At 46.7% G+C, this 25297-nt stretch overlaps 2 protein-coding genes across 2 annotated transcripts in view; one reads left to right on the forward strand and one right to left on the reverse strand.

The window, feature by feature from the left end:
• Positions 1 to 4289, reverse strand: part of sik3 (SIK family kinase 3) — a gene marked incomplete at its 5' end in the record, with an annotated part of 46278 nt that extends 41989 nt beyond the window's left edge. The window contains 1 exon segment of the mRNA XM_084467067.1: positions 3912 to 4289. Within this exon segment, the coding sequence (XP_084323193.1) occupies positions 3912 to 4289 (378 nt within the window).
• Positions 4290 to 6363: 2074 nt separating this feature from the next.
• Positions 6364 to 25024, forward strand: sidt2 (SID1 transmembrane family, member 2; the record flags this gene model as incomplete). Its single annotated transcript, XM_084467218.1, has 21 exons — positions 6364 to 7059; positions 7387 to 7508; positions 10316 to 10480; positions 10876 to 10921; positions 11379 to 11480; positions 12855 to 12938; positions 13738 to 13903; positions 14619 to 14712; positions 15553 to 15611; positions 16155 to 16166; positions 17397 to 17435; positions 17943 to 18020; positions 18604 to 18666; positions 19061 to 19176; positions 19495 to 19568; positions 21273 to 21339; positions 21554 to 21627; positions 21735 to 21858; positions 22406 to 22523; positions 23846 to 23982; positions 25013 to 25024. The coding sequence occupies exons 1-21, from the start codon at positions 6811 to 6813 to the stop codon at positions 25022 to 25024; spliced, it is 2001 nt and encodes a 666-aa protein (XP_084323344.1). The 5' UTR covers positions 6364 to 6810.
• Between the last annotated feature and the right edge of the window lie 273 nt (positions 25025 to 25297).

The raw sequence follows: 25297 nt of genomic DNA on the forward strand, positions 1-25297 counted from the left end.
AATCATGTTGTCTTGGGATGGTAGTAGAGGTTGGACCAAAAACAACACGACTGTCAGGATAATGCATTTAAAATGACATTTACAAACGTATAAAAAAGATGTGTATCAAGACAGGATGAGTTATGCCAGGGTGGGTGATCACTAAGTCATTAACAATTCACTTAATGTGATCTGGAATCAGATCACATTTAAGTTAATAATTAATGAATTAGTGATCACCCACTAAACCAGAGCAATTTAAAACAGGCAGCCCAGTTAGAAAGATAAAATAGACACAACAGACACATTGACCAAGTTGTACACAAAAGTCTGAGTTGTGTTTTAGTGTACACTGATGATGAGAACAATTAACTTATCATGGAGCCCTTTCAAAATTTGCTTTTGTGCTATCGTAAGACGCTCAAAGTTCACTGATTTACAACCAATCTACCTGGCACTGGCATGACAATGACAGTACTATCTGGTAGTATATTTGGTTTTCATACAACCCCTTATACAAGTTCATAGATAGGATGATCCAATCCATTATGTTTCCTGTGCAGGTTATCTCACCCTCAGGTTATTAGAATACACAGCCCTTTTTGTGCCTTTGACGTCACACATATCCAACTTGTGGGTTGTATGGCTTCACACATTTGCATTGCTGATATTCCCAGATGACGAAATACAATTTCCAGCCTTGTATTAACTTCTGACATCAAGCAATGGGCTTTATCCTAATGTGCGTGTGTGTGCGTGTGCGTAAATTGTTAAGATCCAAGGAGACTGTAATATGCATTACCAGGGCAGCGAGTAAGCCTTTAAATAGGCTTACACTTAGTGCGTCTACCTTATAGTGGCTATACCGACACTGTGACCTACACTAGTTGACCTTTGTCTTGAGACTAAAGACTTTCACTATTGCGACATCAATAACGGCCCACATGCCAGCCAAGTCGGCCACAGAATGTCTGAGAGAATGAGCGTTTGTGAGAATCAAGGGACATCAACACCCCCCCGAAAGAATCTGCCTCCCAATAATTCTTGCTTGTAATATAACCTCATTATAGACATCGGCAATGGATAATAAAAATAAAAACGTAGGATTAGGCCAGCCATGTCCTTTGAATAGATCACATAAAATGAAATATGTTGAGTAGCAAATGGAGTCAATGAGGACCAAATGCAGCCAGTTGCCATTTAGTTTCAGGCATCTACATGTCTTGATAGACCCGTCCAAGCCGTACCATGTGTGGCTGCACGGCAGGATGTCACCAGCTTCAATCCCACAAGGGAGAAGTTGCGCTTGGCAATCTTTGGTTGTTGTTGAGTGGTCAACACTTGCATTGTGTCATTATGAATGATAAGCCGTTAAGAGCCAGGCAAACGAGGTTCATTTGGAGATGCCTTAATTAACATCCACGCTGGCTTCATGTAAAAGCACACTCCTATTCTTTCTGAGATTCACGGGCAATCATGAGCTGAATCATGAGCTGACTGGTGTGCTGGTGATGACCGCCGACAGACGACAAGGGCCGTCTTTCATTTTCCCTGCCTGCCTCTCTTCTCCTGCTTTTCTGTTCTGCCCTTTTGCCATCTTGCCGCCTTCATCAGCCACAGAGTTAAAACCTCACTGGGTGGCTCCAGCGATGACTGTCAATGGACTGCCTAAATGCCAAAATGTGCTTTTGTTTACACATACATACATTGGATACCTCTAGAAACAAGAGGGAAACATTCAAGACCCTTTAGTACAATACAATTCATCAGAGAAGGCAGGGCTTAAATTTCAGTGTGGGATTGCGGGTATTGCGCATATTTTTTTCAAATCCTGCAACTCAGGTCAGCATCTCGCAACTCAGGTCAGCATGAATTTATAAGAATGCGACGGTATGTATTCAGGTCTATGACTTCACTGGACAAACCATCTTCCGATTTCGGTGGTGCATCTGTCCTTTGTACAATCTTTGATCTGGCGACAAACACACGCACGCACGCACGCACGCACGCAGAACCCCTTCACACTTGCTCCTTCTCGCTCTCTCCCTGTCAAAAGTTGTACATGACCCATGTGCTGTTCGTGGCAATTATTTCCATCGCTATGATCTTTCAGTAGGCTAATACAAAAATGGACCGCTGGCTTAAACGTTCCTCTACAATTTCACACGCGGGATTGCGGGTATTGTGCAATCTGTACCATCATGGTACTTAACGAAGATGTGACTAAGTGGGCAGTATTTGCATGGGTCAAAACAGCTTATGCAACACCACAACATCATCACAAACGAAAGCATAATGATATTAACCGTGCCAGCCCGCAGCCGGTGAACCGACCAGTCAGGGCCCACTTCCTGGGACCCGAGTCTGACTTGGTGGCGATGGCTGCCCCAAGTTTGTTACGGCTTCATAAACCACCACAGAAGTAAAATGAGAGGTACACTCGGGGGTCTAAGCTGTGAAAAACAATTCACATTACCGGTGTCTTCCTCTGTGTATATGTCAACAAGGGAAGACACACAGAGCCCAAGTGCTCCGCTGCGATGACACACCATAATCTGTGCTGGTTGTGAGTCTTTGTGACGACTAAATTAAATGGTTTGTAAGGGCAGTGTGTCTGTGGGCTCGAAGTACGGCTGTTAATTATGCATGTTTTAGCTCAACAACTATCACAAGTGATGTCCACAGTGACCAGAGAAGTTGTCAACAGAGGACTCATTCTTGTAATGGCTGCATGATATCACAGCAGTGATCTTGAAACAACAAGTAGACTTGTATTCAAAAACACCCCAGTGGTGGTGCAGATATCAAACTCATGGTGCCTTGGCAAGGGCCCATCATACAGTAAGACATGTTATCTAACCCAATGTTGGCAGAGAGACAATTTATATACCATGAATAACAGTCAGGCTACCAAAACGTCACCTTGTTTTATGGGTAAATAAAATATTCATGTTGGCTATCGATATTGTGTAATATAGACCTCCCACACCAAACGGGTCTAATCTCCTAACAATAAATAAAGACCCGAGTTGACAAATAACACATCTGTTGCCATGGTTGAATTGGTTGTGGCAAAATTAGATTGCACAGTGACAACGATCTATAGATGATCATCTATAGAAGTATTGTTTACATGAAAAAACATCTGCTGGAAAAATACCACCAATATTGTCATTAATATGTCATGAAAAAATGTATTTACCGTGGCACAGCAGAAAATGAGAGAAAATGGTACCCATGTCTGGACATACAGTTAACAAAAAAACATTTCCCCAAGTAAACCATGTCATTTGTCTACCTGGAATGTGTCCTATTCCCAGTCGTCCCTTGTTTTCATGCCTTTCCCATTCCCAACTCCTGAACAGTCCTGCTGGGTGTCCTCCTCGGTGGTCCCCTTAAACTCGGTTTGGCACCGTTGACTTGATTCCTAAGTTAACCCTCAAACTCCAAACCTGGTGTTTACCTCCACACTTAACTGTGAAATTATAACTAAAACCAGCCAGCTAGGCATCTTGTTAGCCAATAAGCTATGCTAGCTTCCATTAGCCTAGTCTCCCAATCGGATCCCCCTCTCCTCTGCTCTTTTTCATTTCCGTCAGTACCCTTCTCCCCGTCCTCTGCCGCGCTATGCCACACATCAACCGCAGGCCTTCGCGGGTTTCCTTGCATATAGATGACCATTCAGCCATCATATTAAGAAATGTATATTGGAAAGGAATAGCTGGTAAGTTAACGACACCCTGACTCGACTTGACACCCCCGCACTGAGGAGCGGTGTCATCAAGAGCAGGCTACCCCGTTGTGTGTCTCTTCTAGAGCCGAAGGCCCAGCGTCATCCCCGGGTAGACAACCAGAGGACCGCTGCACCAGTCGAGAGGCTGGAGACAAAACCATGACAGCTTGATATTAACCATTTTCCATTTCCGTCTTACCTTCGCTTTGGTAATGATGTGTGTGGCTAGTTTAACAACCGCGAAATTCCCCTTGCCAATGGTCCGCTCTATCTCGTAGTAGCCCACCCGGGCCGGGGGTGGCCTGGTGGCCGAGGGGTGGCCGGGATTGGTGACGCACCCGGCCGCCGGAGTGGCTCCTCGATTGGCGTTGTTGATCACGGAGGACGGCTGTGCTCGGTTCTGGGAGCCCATGTTCACGTTGGCCGGCCGGGTAGAGTGCGTGATCCCGGCCGCGGCGGACCCGACTGCTCCTCCTCCGCTTGACACGGCCGCCATCTTCTCGCCTCTCTGCTGCGGGAACAACAACCAGCCGCCTTGCGCAGCGCCGATCGCGGGCACGCCCCCGCCCTGCGTCATCGTACGTGGAACGCGCCTCCGCAGCGCCCTCTCTGGGTTGTAACCATGACAACCGGGAGCCGTAACAAATGACTTCATCTTCTACAGAAACTTATGTCGTTTTTCCACCACCACACGAGGAGAGCCTACAGACAGAGGCGCGCTTATACCTGCGGTCACCACCACCACCTCCATTACCCGGCCTCCTCCATCACCCAGCCTCCTCCATCACCCAGCCTCATTGATTACAAAATGTTTGCTTTGCGAATTGAGTTTAGCAAGCTTTTTTTTTTTTTTTGTAATTATCCAAGAATTGTCTTGATGCAAAACAGAGATGTTGCTGACTGGCATACAATTCATGATACTAAATTAGTAATTTCTACTTACATTAGTAGTAGACTAGTCTTGTAATATAAAAAAGAAGTTGGCCTTGTCTCAAAAAACATTTGGCCTTTCAAAAACCCAACCATAGGCGCACAGTTTGGCAGAAGTACCGCAATGACACACGACGCAACGTATGACCATATATTCAGCTCTAGATGAACCACCGGTTTTGATGTGGATGATGTGTGTCAGTGCCTGTCTGCATGATAACGTTTCTGATTGTATCGATGCGTGGTTGTTCGTGTTGTTACTAAATTAGCAGCAGTCTACATGCCAGTAGGCCTATGCACTTAATCATTATTCTGTCTATTCTAGCGTGTTGCGGTGACTGCGACTGGATGCCTGACTATGGTTAACCGGCCAGTACCCGCTCACCCATTTAAAATGTTTTGCATGTGTCAATTATGGCACCCATTGCACTCCTGATCATCCCTGGAAGGAGGGATCCCCCACTTTGCGTCTGGATTTCTTCCTTGCTAATTAGGGGAATCTTTTCTTACCCTCTGGGGGGCTAGGGTCAGGTAGGCCTAGGTGTCATAAATATATGGCCTGTTCAGCCCTTTGAGACTGTAGCGGTGATTAAGGGCTATACATTCAAATTAATTAAATTTTTTAAATGTCTTCTTTGTAGTTTTCTTCTTTCAAACTTTGCGGGAGCGTGGAGGGAAGGTGCAGCCCGAGCTGGCGGCTCCAGGTGCGCCACACCGCGGGGAGTCTGTGCACATCAAGACGGGCAGTATTGTGGTTGCCTTGGCAACACAGAAGTGCGCATTATCGCCTTCTGTGCCTGTCGTTCGTCAATTCCTTCCCAACTGCGTTACTATCACAAGTCCTTTAATATGGCTTCAAACGCATGGTTAACTGGCTATTTCCAACCGCATAATATAAAATAACATGCCAAATAGATGATGATAGCCCTCTCAATCATTTTTTTTTTGGAAGTATGACTTTCAGAAACAGACTTATAGGCTTGTACATACACATATTCAAATAATATCACGCATTTGTGCAAACGCATTCTCTCCTCGTGCAGTAGGCCTGCAGGAAGCAACAGCAGCATCAAAGTGGACTACTGCCAGTAATAATACAATTGCAAATTACATATTTTGAGTTGTCCTATATGGCTGCGATGATACACATTTTGTTTCATCCCGATGTTTCAGAAAGGTTGCGGTCGATATCACAGTTGTTTATTCTACTATATTCTATTCAATTATACTATGTTATATTCAACTCTATTATATCCTATTCTATGCCTTTCACGTGATTGTAGACAGCGCCACCGCATGGAGAAGGTGGACTACATCCACCGTATCCCGCTGGATGAATGCATTGACATTAATAACATGTATTGCAATGGTAGCCTATTTGAAAGCGAAGGCTTCAAGATGTCCACGTGTTTTGAAAGCCAAGGTGATCCATCATGGTCACCATGTGTCATCCCTTCAGTTCCTATATGAAACGTGAGATTTAAAACCATGTCCTCTGTGATTAAAACGATATGAAACATGCGTAGTATAACATTAAATGCATATTATGTACACATGTAAGACCTAAATGTGTCTTTGCTTTGCTTATTTTTATGGATTTTCTATGTTGCGCGGCTCTGTAGCAGCGCGTCTACGAGCTGACGTCATGACGCGATGACGTTATGACGTCGCGGTAGCTCTGGTTTGTTTACTGTTTGAGCATGCAGCAGGGTGGCGCTGGTGACACCACCGACTGCCCCTATTTACCGTCCCGGATATGCAAGGGAGTACACATTGCATAGAAATGTCATTCAGATATTGTGCCGTTTAGTGATTGCGTATCAATTTTTTTTTACCAGTGTTTCGTAAAACGCAAGAAGTTTTCGGGTCTGTTCGTGAATTATAAGTGACGTTCAGATCGGGGTGTTGCATACGGAGCGTCTGGACTAGGTGGATGATGCTAACGAGAGCTAGCGGTCTAGCATAACAACACCTGCTGTCTGGTGAAATAGGGTGAGAGACTGTTGTTGTGGATGGGCGTCTTTAGGGGGATCTTAAGACGGGTCTGAGATCGTATAGTAGCTTTTCTCAGCCCTCTTGGTCATTGCTGCTGGAATTGTTTTATTTGAGATAAGCCAGCCTGATCGTCGAATGACAGGGGAATTAAAAAACAACCCACAAATCAAAAGATGGTTTTGAGGAACTGCTGGAAGTCTCGACACAAGGAGAGTGGGGATCCACTGCCCCGTTGGACTGGACCCGGGTTCGGACTGCTGTTGTGTCTCTCCATCCTCCAGTGTGGTTACAGCATAGGGGCAGAAGGGACCACCAAGACGGTCATCCAGAAGGATGCAGAGTTTGATGTTACTTACAACGACACGGTTACAAACGACAATCAGACCATCTACGCTTTCAATCACACGGTCTCAAGGAATAAGGTCAGTTTAAATGCTATACATATAACATATACATGTTACACATATACACATACATTAAGGGTCAGGGGGGTGTCACAAATATATGGCCTGTTAAGCCCTTTGAGACTGTACCGGTGGTGAAGGGCTATACAAATACAATCGAATTTAATTGAATACATGTATGCATATAACATATGCATTGGAATGATAGAATATGTTTTGCATGTGTTTCTTGTGTTGGTTGGCGTTATGTCCACATGAATAATAATGTTAATGTCTGTCGTGCCATTTCCCCTGTTCTTTATTTGTTTACCATTCGCTGTCTGTGTCTGTGTCTGTCGTCCACAGACCGAGGGTGTGCGTGTGTCTGTAGATGTGCTGTCCGTGGGCTTGGAGAGCCCCTTTCTGTTTGTGGTGCGACAGAAGCAGGCGGTCCTGTCCTTCCAGGTTCCCCTCATCCTCAGAGGCCTGTAAGTCGCTCCACTTTGCAATTCAACTGCTGTGAGAATAAAGCAATGCAGTTAGAGCATCCAAACTGGCACACAATGTATACTTCAATTAACTCAACTCTAATGCTGCCACTAGTGGGATTTTGGAAGTGAGACTGACAGCAGGAATTTAATTGTTGATCTTCTCATACTGGTTTATGGAATTGTTTTAGAGAGGCAATGTTCTATTTCATTAATTCAATTATTTGGGAATAGTAGACTTTCGCGTTTCTCTGTTTCTTTGACCAGAGAAAAGATCATGACTTTGATTCTTCACGTTTTAACGTCATTACTAGATATAATTAATGAATATTTCAGAAGATGATAGTGTACTGCATGTCTAGTTATATAATAATTACTGATTACAATTGAATAATGATTTGTTCAGATAATCGGTTGTACCTTGGCCTGATATATGACACACATGAACCACACATCTTGTGTCACATTCTGTGACACACACAATGCTAAAACTCAACAACTCATCCATCAATGTTCTATCATTAGACTTCATAGCACTCCACTATATCAAATAAATGTGTTGGACTTAACCTTAAAGAGTCAGTGAACCCAAAACCACTTTATTTATTTTGTAATAATTTGTCTCATATGATCGTCAACATCTATGCCATTTTATCACTGTTACTGAACAGAAAAAAGGGGTGAGATCCTATGATTCTGCCATTCTCCCCAAAACACCAAGTGGACGTTCTACTCTGCTGAACGCAGGTGGCGTTCTTTGTCGTGGCGTCAGACTACCTTTCGAGGTAGCCAGCGGCCGAGTGAGGGTTAGGACACACAGGGATAAAGTATAACGCTACGGTCTGTGGCGGATATTCAATATTGCTTAATATAACGCTCGTAACAGTTACACAACCACGGTACTAAAATATTATTATACTTGGTCTGGATAACACACATGAGGATAACACACATTTTTTGGAATCACATAGTGTTGGAATTCCATCTGAAACAGAGGGCTCCCTGGCTCTTTAAGTGTGTTCTGGTAATCAGCTCATAGTGACACTTGCCAATAAAGATAGGGTTTAACACAGAGATTATTAAAGATAGGGTTAAACAAAGAGATTATTCTTCCGCTGTTCACTCTTTGCCCACTTTTACAGTTGTCTCTGCCTGGTCATAAGATGAGGTCCAAACACGTATGCAAGTGTCTTGCTGAATGGCATGCTGAATTGGCTCCCTATTTAATCTAACCTAACTTCCTTCCTACTTCCATATTGGAGTGAAAGTTTGCACTCAATTTTTTTGCCACTCATACTGTGGGTGCATTTTAGTGAGATGTATAATTAAATTACACTTCCACCGGTAGTAGACTAAACTAGTGAAGATAAGTCTACTATATCATGCCCGAGTACATAAAGGTAGCCAACCCATAATAAGTGTTATGCGAGACACTTGTGTTCAATGTATCCTTTAGTTGTGCCGTCACATTCAGAACCGCTTGGTCAATGCCGTCAGTGACCCGCATCATGCGTGTTCTTAAAAAAAATATATGTTTTTAAATACTGACGGGGCCAAGATAGTATTCTGAATAAAACAACTTTGACACTCGCTTGCCAAGCGATTTGACCTGGTAGATGTCAATCAAGCAGCTCATACCATATTACTGCCACACCAAGTCAATCCTATAGAAGTGTGTAATGGCATAATATAGCCATTTTTAAACAGCATTTAATCATAGTAAAATCGTATGAACGTTATGAAGGTGGATGTATTTTGGGTACGACACATAATACACAGATTAATTCTATCATGTGGGTTCTGACACAAAGACACTGTTGAACTTCTTCTGTCTGCAAACCCTTCAGGTTGTCAATAAGTTGAGATGATTTGGGTGTTTCATAGTTGGCCGGTTGGTAGCTCCACTATTTATCTGAGGTGGATCAATGGTTCACATGTTGTCCTGGTTGTGCAACACAGGACCCTGGACTCTCAATTCCTTGTTTCATCTAGTCCGCCTGGTTTACCGTGAAAACACGCGCCGGCACCTGGTGTCTCACATGACTCGAGTTTCAAGACTCCTCATCGTTACACGGGTGTGTTCACAGAATGTGTTTGGACAGATATGTTTGCGAGACCATCAAATGGGATTTACAGTAACAACCTTATCCTCATCTGGGTACATCATTAACATGGGAGCGGACGCTCTGCTGCTGTTTCAGTGACTATGTAGTTTGCGTGGGCAGCTGTTGTTGCTGCTGTTATTAAGATAGAGCCCTGGGCTGTGAGTGCTTCCATCAATATCAAATGATGTGTAATCCTTATTACATCGGGCAATAAAGGCACAAGACGCCATGTTTCAAAGAGTCATCTAAGCATTGGCCTCTGTTATCGTCTCCCTCCGTGCTTCCTTATTGTTTAAGGTCATTTGCCTATATTTACATATAAGTTCAGTGTTTTTTTTAAAACGCAAGTACATTTTGGCTGTAGCTGGTATAAACCTGCACTGACAACTGCTACAACGTCAAACGCACCAGTGCACCTCCACAAGACCTGCGTCCTCTCCCCTGACACACGGCCATTGTAGCGCTCACTGGCGCTTGTTGCTTAGCAACCATCATCACAGCTCACTTGATTAAAACATTCTCGTAGAGCCGTACACTACAGGGCAAGATCATTTGCACACAATGAGTTGAGGTGGAATCATACATAAATTTCTAATTTCCCCTCGCCAAACTTTTTCAATGAAATGTTGAAACCCATTTGGCATTCACTGTGTCATCCTATGATTTTAACGTGGGACGTTCCACAACCCCGCCTCTCGCCAGGTACCAGAGGAAGTACCTGTACTCCCACGTGGGCCGGACGTTATGCCAGCCTCCCACCCGGGCCATCTCGGAGATGCAGTACTTCTTTGTGGACGTGTCCACCCTGTCCAGCTTGGGCACGAACTACCAGCTCAGGGTCAGCCGCGTGGACAGCTTCACCCTGCAGTGAGTGGGCACGCACACGCACACACACATACACACACACATACACACACGGCAAATCAAAGAGGGTCCACCACACTCACTTCACTTTGTCCTTTATCTAAGATGACCTATCGCAGTGCATGTGAGGGTCTGTAGTGCCAGCGCTCTGTGGGGTTGAATGGAGCGGTAGTGTGGGTCAATCAGAGGGAAGGGACAATCAGAACGAAATAAACCAACACAACAACAAGTGTTGTCTGCCTTGGAGCCGGATGTGGTAAATGTTGGCGTCACAATGGTAAAAGCTGTACACTCTGTGTGTACATGATGCATGGTGTATTCTCACTATGCATCATTTGGTTGTCAGGACATCTTGGTGCGGCGCTTGACGGCAGTGTGTTTATGTCTTTTATTCACAGTACGGACAAGAAGTTCAGCTTCACTGCCTCGCCATCTCAGCCACAGGTAACCGCCTTCGCCTCCCAACAGCTGTGTGCGTGTGTATATGTTTGGAGTGTGTGTGCAGAGAGCAAAGAAGAAGAGCGTTTCTGTTGTACTGTAAGTCCCGGAGGTGACTTACAGTCACCTCCGGGCGTTGTGTGGTTTCTCTTCTGAAACCCAAGTTCCTCATTTAAGTCCTCTCACCGTCTCACCATCGTTTCCACCTTGAAAAGCTGTCCCCTTCCCCCCATGTCATCCGACCACCTCTCCCCCACTGTTTTCAGTGTTAAAGCTACTTAAGAATGTTGATATGATCAATATACAATTATATACTGTATATTTATACACACACAAATGTATACAAACACAAAAAATAACATTGGGAACAGAGAAGTCTTGTTTTGAACCTTGGAGTAGCTGCCCTGTTCTCTAACCCTGTTCTGTCCTCTAACCCTGTCCTCCCCATACCCTCTCCTCTTAGTACTTCAAGTACAACTTCCCAGATGGGGTGGACACGGTGATCGTCAAGGTCAACTCTGACATGACCTTCCCCTGCTCAGTCATGTCCATCCAGGACATCCAGGTATGAGCCGACATCTGGGACTAAAGCAGCATGCACTCTTCTTATAAAGCAAGGGTGTGTAGTAGTGATCGACTGATCAAGAAATTCAGCCTTGGTGCAGAGTTACAGCCACTACGAGCCAGTCCCACAATGAGCGCTCCACAAACGCGCCGTTTTTACAGGCGGGTCGAGGTGGAGGGTGGGGGTGTGGCCCTGAGCAGCTTGCGGCCACGGTACCATGCGCTAGTGTTTACAGTGGAACACTGAACACTCCGGGTGCTCCGGCGGGAGTCCTGGAGCTCTATATCTAAATAATATCATATTATATTTAAATATCTATATAATATATATTATCATGGTCAAAAGCTGTTTGCGCCTCTGGATGATATTATGAATCTTATACGACTGCGTCGGGTTCTCAGACGCCTCTGGTTCTTCCACTTCCACGTCAATATTAAGTACAGACTGAACCGCGAAATGGAGGAGAAAGGGATTGTTGCCCAGGGTTGTCTCCCGCCGGAGCCCCGCTGCCCGCTGCCCTTTCTCCTCCATGTTGCGGTTCCCAATTCCTTCTCAACCATGGCCGAGATAACCTGCACTACGAATTTCGTTGTGGAAATACCAGAGACCTCAGAGAACCCGACACAGTCTAGTCTTTTCACCAAATGGGAGCTTTATGCAAGCTTGCGTTATTGTGTTGCGTGTTATGCGCCATAACACCAACAGCAGAACGGTTATCCAAATAATAAAGAACACTTGCGTTACAGTGTGTGTATTCACTCACACACAAGTGGCGCTCGTCCTATCTCATTGTCTCATTGGCGGGCCAAATTCTCTGGGCGGGCCAAGCAGAGAAAGGGGAGGTAACCTGGCCCCATACGACGACATATGGGGCCAGATCCCAAATCGGTTCAAAGCTGAAATGAAAGCTCAAGCGTTTGAGCTTTCATTTTTTCAAAGGCGGAGCAAGATACCTACTTCTCGTTTTACACCTAACGCAATTTTTAGCTACTGGGGGACGATAGGCAGGCTAGGGGAACTCATATTAATGTTAGAAAACCTCATCAAGTGAAAAATTCATGCCATGGGACCTTTAATTTGAGACTTGTCACATTTTTTATCATCATTGTGTCATTTTTATGATTGAAATTGAGGGAGCAAAAGCAGTATCGGCTCCAAATATCAGCTCAAGAAAATCGGTATCGGCGTATAGAAAAAATTGGTATCGGCCCTAAAAAATCCATATCGGTCGATCCCTAATGTGTATTTCACTCGAAAGATTCTGCAAAGTTTCATTTTCTTAGTAGTGATATTTTTATAGGTGTACATTTTTATTCTTTTTTCACTTCCCTTTTCTCCGGTTCCTCTCTGCCCCCCCCCCCCCCCCCCCCACAGTGTCCTGTGTATGACCTGGACAACAACGTTGCCTTCATCGGGATGTACCAAACGATGACCAAAAGAGGGGCCATCACTGTGCAGGTATCGTAACACAGCCAGCACACACTCACTCCGATACCAGCACACTCACACAAACACACTCTGAGTCCCAATGGAGAACGACGCATGTAACAGTCCTCTCGGGGTGACAGGGGTCAAATTTAAAAACCTGAACTAGTTATTATGCAAACAATTAAAAGCGGGAGGAGAGCAAAACATGTGTTTATAGTGAATACAATATTAATATAAAACTAGGTCAGTTATTAAAGGACAATTCTGGTATTTTGAACCCTTTCGTTTGTCTAGGATGAAATAGATTGGTTGACACAGAAATTTAGAATATTCAGAAACGGAAAGGGTGGCTGTTTACGTTTGGTTGTAGTCTTTTCGCTCAGTTCTCCGTCTCAACAGTAGGGCTAGAACTGAGCGAAAAGACTACAACCAAACGTAAACAGCACCCCTTTCCATTTCCAACAAGCAATGAGTCTTCCAACAGAAATCAATGGGATTTACAAAATGTGATAAATGTGCAATAAAACAGGACAGAAACTGTATTTCGCTACGATACTTGATTTGGAACATCAACGAACACCACTTACCACTCGGTGAGTTGCACATTTCTGAAAACGAACATTTAGGGTTGTTTTAAGGACAGGTTTGTGAATGCCCGTAGCCAGCCATTCTGAAGCAGGCAGGGCGATTCTAAATTAGCCTAATACCCGAGACAGGACCAATAGTCTAAATGTCGGTGTCAACCACTCTATTTCATCCTAGACAAACCAGTTTGTAAAACATTTGGGCTTATCCCTGACGGCTTGTGTCCGCTCTCTTCCCCCTGCAGAGGAAGGACTTCCCTAGCAACAGCTTCTACGTGGTTCTGGTGGTGAAGACGGAGGATGAGGCGTGCGGGGGTCCTCTGCGCTTCTACCCCCTGCGGCCCGACGAGCTCTTTGACGCGGGCAACCGCAGCAAGGTGCTGGACGTGGTGGTCTCACCCGCCATCAACTGTGAGTGGGCAGCCCCTCGAAACCAACAACACAGCCCCACAGTGCAGCCCATCCCACACAGCAGTGGGGCTTCAGTTACCCCCAGGGAGGAAAAGCCGGCAAACGTGAAACTGTGCCACTATCTGAACACGTCTTTGTGACAGCGTAGGAATACATTTTGTTAATGACTTGTGACTGGCGGACAGCAGCCGTTTGGTGACGTGACTTTGGGTGGCGAGCGGCTGTCATCACTGTGTAAGCACGCTAGGCCTTGGTACTTTTGTTCGGTCAGAGGCTGTATTATTGTGTTGCTGTGCGGCTCGTGACGAGGGGGACTTGATGGAGGGAGCAGGAGGCGAGACGCAGTGGCTGTCGTCTGCAGGGGGAAAGAACGGGCAGGATTAAATCAAAGCTGGGACGCAAATATTATGATTCGTAATCATTCCGTTCAGTATAATTTGTCGAAGGAATCCATTAGGGAGAAAGACAATTAGCAACGATTCCCCACCCGGCTCCTCCTAGCATGAGAGCCTCACCCTGACTGCTCCCGACGAGCTGGCTGTCTCTGCATGGCCGACACCGCCGTGGGGGTGTGACTGTGTGCATGAATGGGTGCATTTGAGGCAATAATATAAACCGCTTTGAGTGGCCACTGGTTAGAAAAGCGCTATATAAATGCAGTCCATTTACCATTTACCATGAGCTATGTGAATGACCACGCCGTGTCTGTTTTCAGCGGAGGTGTACGTGATGGGCATGCTCTTCTGTCTGGGCATCTTCCTCTCCTTCTACCTGCTCACCTTCCTGATGGCCTGTCTGGACAACAGGAGGTACGCACCCGCTCTCTTCAGTCAGTCTGTTGTATCCTAGCAACACCCGGCACAGCGTGGAGAGAACTGTGCACGCTCGTAGCATGCACAGTTTTTTTTCCTTTGTTCTAGAGTCAAAGTGGGGCACTAGTACCCCCGGGGGTACCTAGATGTATCTACGATGGTACTCTAAAGAAATGTGCGCTTCACCTTCCCAAACAGTCCTGTTGCTGACTGAAGTCCCCGTAGCAGAGACACATGTACACAGCCCAGTGTTACAACGCTGCCCTTCCTCTGTTCCATGACGGGAAACTCATTCGCTAAAAGATCAACACAGCTCTGGGTCGATAAACGTTGTCGTGACAACAGAGATGTTTTTTGAGTCGCGTTAGGCTAATCGAGAACCGACTATTGTGTGGGACAAACGCCACAGTTTTGAACTTTGTGCGAAAGTAACACCTCTGACACAAGGCCAAGATGATAAACTTGTAACCAATCACAACGATGTTTATGTCCATGCACAAAGGATATAGAGGAAAAGGAAATTCAAGCCAGTGGGCGCGAATACTCCCACTGGCTCGGACTTATATTTTTCTAGCTTAGCAGATGTAAAACATGTATACGTATGTCATATAACAGTCTAAACTAAGCAAAGGGAATAGTTTAAAAAAGCATGATATCCCCCCTTTAAACGTTTGCGGACCACTGATCTAGAGAGGCCCACTGGTCGGGTGATGCTCAGATACAACGCCCTGCAGACCGTCAGGGGCCTCCACACGGAGCCCACACCCACACCTACCAGTGTGGGTTCATACAGAACCTTTAGGTTCACTGACGCCTCCCTGTCCTGCCTGTGTTCAGGGCCAACAAGAAGAGAGAGCTGCTGGTGAACCCCCCCGACATGTCGCCTGCAGAGACGGGTAGGGCTGCCACACACTCTGCACCCCGCCGCGGCTCCTGTAGGACGTATCAAACACACCCTGTGTGTGTGTGGACCAGGACGAGGCAGTATAGGCATATCATCATGGGGGGGTCATAATATGTACAATTCCCTGTAGCTGCCTATGAATTCATTTCCAATGACCCAATCAGTTTTGGTATCCGACTGAGATGTTAATATTTATAATATGTATTTGAAAATAGTGTTTTGGGATTATTTTTGCAGATTATTCAGGGATAACTTCTAATGATGATTATTTTTGATATGGAGTCATATTATGATATAACTATTATATCATAATATTTGTTTATACGATGCAAATGAAGGCAAACAAACTATAAACTACAAACTATAAAATATGATACCTATGTGCATAAACGTGTTCTGAGCACATCAAATGTTTTTATGTTGCAAAAAAGAAACCAACGTTGCACAACAGCTTGTTTTTGTTGGTCCCTTGTTGCCTATCCCCTCTGAATACAAACCTCTCCTTTCTCTGCCTCATGCCGTTACTGCTGTGCAGCCTCTCTACTTGGTAAGACTGGAGCCGGCATAATGACATCGTTTAGAGGACTCATTATTGGCTCACTATTCTTTTATTTGTTCCATCTGCAAGCGCACACACACACACACACACACACACACACACACACACACACACACACACACACACACACACACACACACACTCTTTAAGCATGTGGAAATTCTTAAATACAGAGAACAGACTTGGGTTGCCCTAAGTTTGATTTGCAATACAGGAGGAACACGTTCACAAGCCATTCTGGAGTGTCTCTCTCCTGGTTAGGTGAACATTATTAGATGTGTTAAGTGTTAGCTTTTTATGTATTGATTAGTGTAACCCGTAAATAGTTAACACTGCGATGAGAGGATCTAAGCATATAAGTGCCTGGCCTCGTAGTTATCATTGTGGTTACTTTATGGAAACTAATCATTTAGTTCACAGCTCTTTGGCTGTTCTTGCACACAAGTGTTTTACACACAGACTTTTATCTCAGTCTAAGCAATACTTTTTAAAGGACTAACTACCACATTAATATTATTGCACCTATCGTTAATATTTCCAAAACACAACTGTGCTGTCACTCTTTGAGAATGTATTTTAATATCACAGAGCGATCAGACACCAGCCTTCCACTGCGTGTCGGCGCTGCGATCACTCCCCTAGCTTGTCTTTGATCTGATTCCACTGCACACTTCTTTTTATAAATACATTAGCAATAGAAGCTGAATGAGAACCAGCCAACGTGCTCCTTTTATTCCATACCTTTCAACACCACATCGTCATTGATTTTGTCTTGTGCATCCTGGCACGTTGTCCACATGCTGCTCTAACCCTCCATCCCCTCCCGTCTTTTTGATCTCAGTAACTTGATTGTATCTACACTCTCTGCTGTCCATATGCATGTGCAAGCATGTGTGGCAAGCATGGGCCCGTGGCTCAGGCGGTAGACCGGGTCGGCTGGTGACCGGAAGGTTGCTGAGTGTCGAGGTGTCCCCCGAGCGAGACGCCTCACCCTGACTGCTCCCGACGAGCTGGCTGTCGCCCTGCGTGGTGGACACCGCCGTCGGCGTGTGAATGTGTGCATGAATGGGTGAATGTGAGGCATATTGTTGAGCGCTTTGAGTGGCTTTACTGGTTAGAAAAGCGCTCTCTAAATGCAGTCCATTTAGTAGTTACTTCTGTTTAGTATGACGTGTATTTGAGGTCACCCCTGTGTCTCCGTCTACCCTCCACCTGCAGGAAAGACTCCGGCCTCGCCCTACGAGTACGGCTCCTTCGGTGAGTATTGACTCTCTGTGGTGCTGGGGCCTTATTCACCCGGCGGCCATTCGGCTTCCTTCTGGGTTTGAAACACCAACCGAGTGGGGGAGCTGAAAGCAAACGTGTGGATTAAAGGGACGCTGCATGTAGAATACAAAGTAATACCATCAAGACGTGCATGAGGTCACACGGGGAGGGGGTTCAGGGTGTCCCCAGATGTTTGTGTAGCTGTGTCTAAGGAGGAGACCACTGCAAAGGAGGGTTGTGTTGTGGTGTAGGCTGCCATCTGAACTGTAGGCGTTTAAGCTACGAAACCGAACCACAGATTCAGCTGAATGACATCAAAATGAGTACTTTCTGCTACAATCAGACCAATTGTTGTGCGCACACACAACACACACAACACATACACACATACACACACACACACACACACACACACACACACACACACACACACACACACACACACACACACACACTCACACACACACACACCACTGAATTGCCGCTGTTCTCCCCCAGCTGACAACGGCAGCACGCTGAGCTCTGAGGCGGTGACTGACAGCGCCACGTCCACAGACAACAACTACGGTTACCTGGGTAGGACACACATGCTGTCTGCACACGCACACACACACACACACACAATGCTGTTAAGGTTTAGAGATTGTTACGAGGGCACGCGTCACATTGTACAATAGGTGCATTATACACATAGTTTCATGTTTGTGATACAATTCATGAAGAGAGGGTGTCCATTTGTTATCCTATTATAACTGTAACTGTTACTGTAACCTAGTAGGGCCATGCCTAAAACTGACCAGTGCTGGTGGCTCTGACGTCCTCTTGTCTTCGCTGATCACTCAGAATGACCTCATGAGTCGTATTAAACCTTGAAGCGTTGTTGGATGTAAGAGTCGTAGTCGAGTGTTTCAGTTTGAAATGTTAGTTTTGTTCATTCACCGTTTTTTCTCCCCGGGTTGTATTCATGTTTTTAATGAAACTCGTTCTTTGTTTCAAGTGTTCGTCCCTCCCCTCTGTTGTAAACCATGTTGTGCTGGTGGAGATCACTCACCCCCCCAGCGGCCCCCCCGGCCCCCCACACTCCCTCCCTGACGGCGTAGGGACGGCTTCTCTGGGCCCCGGACCCTCATTTGTTCTGCTTGTTGTTTTTGTTCTTCAGGACGGGAGCCTTTTAAACGCAGAACAAACCTCACTCACCTTCACCACATAAACGTCCACATGGGTGACCCCCCCCTCACTGCCTCCGGGCCCGCCCCCTCAATCAGCCCAATCACCGCACCTCCTTAATCTGCACCAACCAATCCCACGCCAGAGCGATCTCCTTCATGGGTGTAATTGAATACGGGTCAGACGGCATCGAGATGACCGCCGACATAATCACGGCTCAGAATCACGCGTCGATCAACCAAACCGGGCAGATTGCGGTGCTCAATTCACCACGGGAATGGGTGACCTATGACCTCTGTACTCCAATGCCCTGGGTCGTAACTGTGTGTGTGTGTGTGTGTGTGTGTGTGTGTGTGTGTGTGTGTGTGTGTGTGTGTGTGTGTGTGTGTGTGTGTGTGTGTGTGTGTGTGTGTGTGTGTGTGTGTGTGTGTGTGTGTGTGTGTCCTCAGAGGGCACTCTGGACAGTGTGTGCCGCAGCCGGGCGGAGTCTCTGAGCTCGGTGGAGGAGGATGACTACGACACTCTGGCCGACATCGACTCGGACAAGAACATCGTACGCACCAAGGTCCGCACCACGGCCCGCCCCCGCAGAACAACACAAACCCCACCCAGCACTGCCTGTAGCACCGGGTCGGGGGTTTGTGGTGTGTGTGTTGTGTGTGTGTGTGTGTGTGTGTGTGTGTGTGTGCCTCATGCAGGTGGTCATGAGGCAGCGGTTGACTTTGTTTTGGTCGTTGTTGTTGTTGTTGTGACGGAGATCACTCTGGATGGTCGCGTATCGACGGCCGCCTGCCGCCGCCGCGAGATCAAAACTGTGGTTTCAGCGGTCGCTGTCGACTGAGGCTTCTTCTTCTTCTTCTTCTTCTCCTCCCCTGTCCCACAGAAGTTCCTGTACGTGTCGGACCTGTCCCGCAAAGACAAGAGGGTGCTCAGCAAGAAGTATCAGATCTACTTCTGGTAAGACGGCCACGCTGAGAGTGACCCCAGAGCCCAACAGGGGCCGCTTTTCTGTCTTCTTGTTTGGGCGAAAAACCACAAAACTTTTCGATATCGCCCAGCTCAGTCACGGCTTGTGTTTCCACCGTCGCCAGTACCCTTAAGGTGGGCTGGGTTTAAGGTGGGCGGGGTTTAAGGTGGGCGGGGTTTAAGGTGGGCAGGGTTTAAGGTGGGCGGGGTTTAAGGTGGGCAGGGTTTAAGGTGGGCGGGGTTTAAGCCGAACGGCGATGGCCACGGCAGCGCCGTAAGCATGGTGACCTCATAGCAGCCCGACACAGTGTCGCCTGCTAAGAAATGCAAGGAAAAAGAAGAACGCAACACAATGAACAAAGAGCATCAATGTAGGACGTCCAAGAAGGACGGCAAACTTTTGCGCAACATTTTCTTCAATAAACGAAGCTCTCGCCCTTGTCCAGAAATACCTCGCGGCGGGTACTGTGTTTGTTTGTTATTATCCCCCTGTCGCACGGAAGGGACGATTCTGTCGACCAATCAACGGACGGCGTGTGTAGCTCAAACTTGCCGGGACCCTTTCAGGCTCTCAGTACCTCAACGGAGGAGTACTGAGAGACGAGAACGGCTCAATACGGCTCAGTCAGGGTCACGCCCACTTTTGGCGGCTTCACCCTGTTCATCATTTACATCGGAACGAAACTGGAATCGCGTTCTCTTCGTCGCGTCAAAGAAACATTTTGGGAATAGCTGAACCGCCTGCCTCCCGTGAGGACCTCAGAGAGGCCTGGAGGATTGCTCTTTCAACGGCACCATCACAACCAGCGAGCAGCGAGGCCGGCGGCTGGTAGATGATAAACACACAGGATGGACGGCGTTAGATGGGCCGGCCTGTCATGAAGTGGCCGTCCTCTGGCCTCTCGCCCAGGGGACCACGGGGTGCAGCGTGACCTTTACATTGAAAAGGTGCAGGTTGAGCGGTGACCCGCTGGGTCCCTACACCCCACGTCCTGCTCCTCTGGGGTTGATGATTGCATTCGGGGGCACTACTAGAATAGGGTTCTTTTAGGATAGGTCTGTTTTGCATCAGGTCTGCTGTGATTGGTCAGTCTGGTTTGTCGGCAAGTTCCAACCCCGGGAAGTTGTGAACATCGCGGGTCGCCGGGAGGCGGGACTTCTGCACTTCAGCCCCGCCCACTGCACAGTCTGACGTCACAGTGTCACAGGAGGAAAGTTTGAGCGCAAACGAGCTTCACGCGCTCATCGAGGGGCGTTCTCGGTGTGGCGCTAATCCCGCTCTGGCTCGGACTTGGAGTTTTCTAGGTTGGCAGACAACACCACGTAACAGACGTTATAAAAGGTGCCATGACGTGCCACCACCAGGTGTGGAGGGATTAGCCGTCACAAGCCGTTTAGGAAATCTGCCCCTTATGACATCACAGGTGGGCGTGTCCACCTAGACGTGTGACGGACAGATGAGCAGCGTCTGCTACAGTCCACCAGGTAGGGCTGGTGGACTGATCTATGCAGCACACGTCTAGGTGGACACGCCCCACTTTCTGCCCCTTGTGATGTCATAAGGGGCAGATTTCCAAAACGGCTTGTAACGGCCAATCACACCACACCCGGTGGCACGTCATGGCACCTTTTAACTTTAACCCAAAGCAGAGTGGGCAGAGCCCTGACACCAGCCCTCTGACCTGTCTCCATCAGGAACATCGCCACCATCGCCGTGTTCTACGCCCTGCCCGTGGTCCAGCTGGTCATCACCTACCAGACGGTACGCCCCCCCCCCCCACCCCCCCCCCCCTGTGGACGCACACTCCAGAGGAACACAGCGGCTGTAGTAACACACACTCTCTCTCTCTCTCTCTCTCTCTCTCTCTCTCTCTCTCTCTCTCTCTCTCTCTCTCTCTCTCTCTCTCTCTCTCTCTCTCTCTCTCTCTCTCTCTCTCTCTCTCTCTCTCTCTCTCTCTTCCCCCCCCCCCGTTCAGGTTGTGAACGTAACAGGAAACCAGGACATCTGCTACTACAACTTCCTGTGCGCCCATCCTCTGGGAGCGCTGAGGTAGGGATGTGTGTGTGTGTGTGTACACGTGTGTGTGTGTGTGTGTGTGTGTGTGTGTGTGTGTGTTCTGGGTTATTGTCCACCTCATGCTGATGCCCCCCCCCCAGTGCGTTCAACAACATCCTGAGTAACCTTGGTTACGTGCTGCTCGGCCTCCTCTTCCTGCTCATCGTCCTCAAGCGGGACATCGTCCACAACCGCGCCATGTTCCGCAACGAGCTCAACGCACTGGTGGGCTCACACACACACACACACACACACACACACACACACACACACACACACACACACACACACACACACACACACACACACACACACACACACACACACACACACACACACACACAGCTGAACACACACACACACACACACAGCTGAACACACACACACACACACACACACACACACACAGCTGAACACACACACACATACAGCCACACACACACACACACACACACACACACACACACAGCTGAACACACACACACACACACACACACACACACACACACACACACACACACACACACACACACACACACACACACAGTACTGGAGGTCTTGGGTTGACTCTCATGGTCTGATCTCCTATCAGGAGCACTTCACACTCTGATTGTCGGGGTCACGATTCCATTCTAAACGACATTCCCCGACATAGATTCTCATCCTTTAAAAAAAAAAAAAGTATTTTTTAAAGTTGTGAATGGTTTCAGAATAATAGGACATAAGAATCCTCATTCTTTACATGACATTTGTCCCCAACGCTGCGGTTCAGGAGTGCGGCATCCCCAAGCACTTTGGTCTGTTCTACGCCATGGGCACGGCCCTGATGATGGAGGGGCTGCTCAGCGCCTGCTACCACGTCTGCCCCAACTACACCAACTTCCAGTTCGGTGGGTTTTACTAATGCATGTTTAAACTGGGGCTGGGAGTCAGCGCGTAGCTCACCGTACCGTACGTCACCGTACCGTACGTCACCCCCGGCCCGCCGCGCCCACAACATCGTGATACAGCGACTCTGCAATAATCAATGTATCGTTAGACAGTCCTCTAACGATACGTCACGATATATACGTCTATTCCAACGACGAATACAAAATTTTCTGGATTTCTGTCTTTTTTTCACGGTCCAAACTTGAGTTTTTCAGTTACTCGTCTTTGGTTAGTTAACTTATGTTCGATTTTCCTTCATTCAGCGATGCAGGGAAATCTGTTTAGAGCGCCTTATTGAGAAATTCTTAAAAATCTATATTATTATTTATTTATTTTAATTGAAAAATATTATATCGATATTTAGCACCAGTGTATCGATTCTCGTAGCGCACAAAGAAGGGCGTTGATATATATCGCCGTATGGGATGTTTTCAGCCCCTAGTTGAAACCCTTCTGTTTAGCGGCCTGCCTCCGCTCTGCTGCCTGGCTGTCACTGACTGACTGTTGACGGGGTGTGTTAGAGGGTAATAGACACGCCCCCTGTACCTCTGACCCCCAGCACGAGGTGCCAGCCTCATCACGTCCGCGTCAGCACCGTGATAAGTTGTGTTTATCTGGGAGGACTTTAACCTTCCCATTAGCCTTATGGGAAGATGAAAATAATATATACATATATATATATATTATTATTAGAACTTTTTCTCTTCATATTTGGGTCTAACTGCTTTCACTTCCTGTAATGCAAACTTTCAGTCGACTATGAAAAGGATTTGTTTCCTTAATAATTCGTTATAAAAAAATGTTTTACTGGGTGATTCGAGTTCAGGTATAAAAGATGAAGGTTTAATGTTGAAATACAACTGACGTACTGAAACAGCATGTTCAGTTTATTAAACGCCAGTATGAAAGTAACCCTTTTGATTGGTCTCTTGAGAAAAGCATGGCTCACTGCACAGGTACCTTCACTTCCACTTTGTAGAGAAGCACCTTTGTTTCTTTTTCACATAACCTAAGACCAGGCAATCTCTATTCCTATTTCATACATCACTTACTAAAACCTGCACTGTCTGCTACCCAATCAGTGACCTCTGGTGGCTGCAGTTGGAGCTACAGTTAATAGCTACAGTATCGTTTTCAGGTCTGAGATTTTCCCACAGTTTGGTTACCTATTGTCTCATGGACAGGAGAACTTCTTATTCAATATGTTTTGACTAAACGAGCTGCGTTATGATAATAGTTCCAGGCCTGAATCTCCACCCCCCCCCCTCTCTGCTGTGTACAGACACCTCCTTCATGTACATCATCGCGGGGCTGTGCATGCTGAAGCTGTACCAGAAGAGACACCCCGACATCAACGCCAGCGCCTACACCGCCTACGCCTGCCTGGCCGGGGTCATCTTCTTCTCTGTGTTGGGAGTGGTGAGCTGGACCGCACACAGACACACCACACACACACACACGCACAGACACACACACACACACACACACACACACACACACACACACACACACACACACACACACACACACATGCACAGACAGACAGACAGACAGACAGACAGACTTCGTCAGGTTCTCCGACTCTCTGGTACTTCCATAACAAGTAAAGACTTGTAGTGGGGGTTATCTCGGCCATGGTGGAGAAGGAATTGGGGGAAAGGAACTTTGGCTTTGACTCTGAAGTCCAGATTGAACCGCGACATGGAGGAGGAAGGGATTGTTGCCGTATGCGGACTCCCGCCGGAGGAGCTCCTCTGGAGGTAAAGAGGTCAGGTGCTGTGAGGGCCGTGTGGGACATTATTCAGAACTAGCATGCGCATACAGATATGAAACCAAACTCCTTCACATACTATACTGAAAACCTTGCACAAAAGCGAAGTGAAAAGCTTTTACATACACAACGGAAACGCTCTCGCACAAACAACTGAAACATGATACGCTCACACACACAACTGAAAAGCTCTCATAACAACTAGTGGAACCTTTTACATGGACTACTGAAATGCTTTCACACGTACTAGTATAATGTGCTCACATACACAGCTGAAAACTGTCCTCTCACACACGCATACGAAACCATTCACATACTGACCTGAAAACGTCACACATACACAAGTGAAAGCTTTTACATACACAACTGAAACGCCTTCACTCAAACAACTGAAACTGAAATGCCTTCCTGTTCGACTGAAAGTCCTCACACACATATGAGTGAAAAACTTTCACATGTGAGGTTTCCAGGATAGTAAGTGAATGGTTTCATATGTTTGTGTGAGAGGACATTTTTCAGCTGTGTATGTGAGAACATTTTACTAGTACGTGTGAAAGCATTTCAGTAGACCATGTAAAAGGTTCCACTCGTTGTTATGAGAGCTTTTCAGTTGTTTGAGTGAAGGCGTTTCAGTTCTGTATGTAAAAGCTTTCACTTGTGTATGTGTGACGTTTTCAGGTCAGTATGTGAATGGTTTCGTATGTGTGTGTGAGAGGACATTTTTCAGCTGTGTATGTGAGAACATTTTACTAGTATGTGTAAAAGCATTTCAGTAGTCCATGTGAAAGGTTTCACTAGTTGTTATGCAAGCTTTTCAGTTGTGTATGTAAAAGCTTTTCACTTGTATGTAAGGTTTTCAGTATAGTATGTGAATGAGTTTGGTTTCATACGTGTATGCACATGCTAGTTCTGAATAACGTCCCATACGGCCTTCATAAGCCGGTGCCTCTACTCCCACTAGTT

Source organism: Micromesistius poutassou (assembly GCF_964030765.1).
Source record: "Micromesistius poutassou genome assembly, chromosome: 4".
Lineage (NCBI taxonomy): Eukaryota > Metazoa > Chordata > Actinopteri > Gadiformes > Gadidae > Micromesistius > Micromesistius poutassou.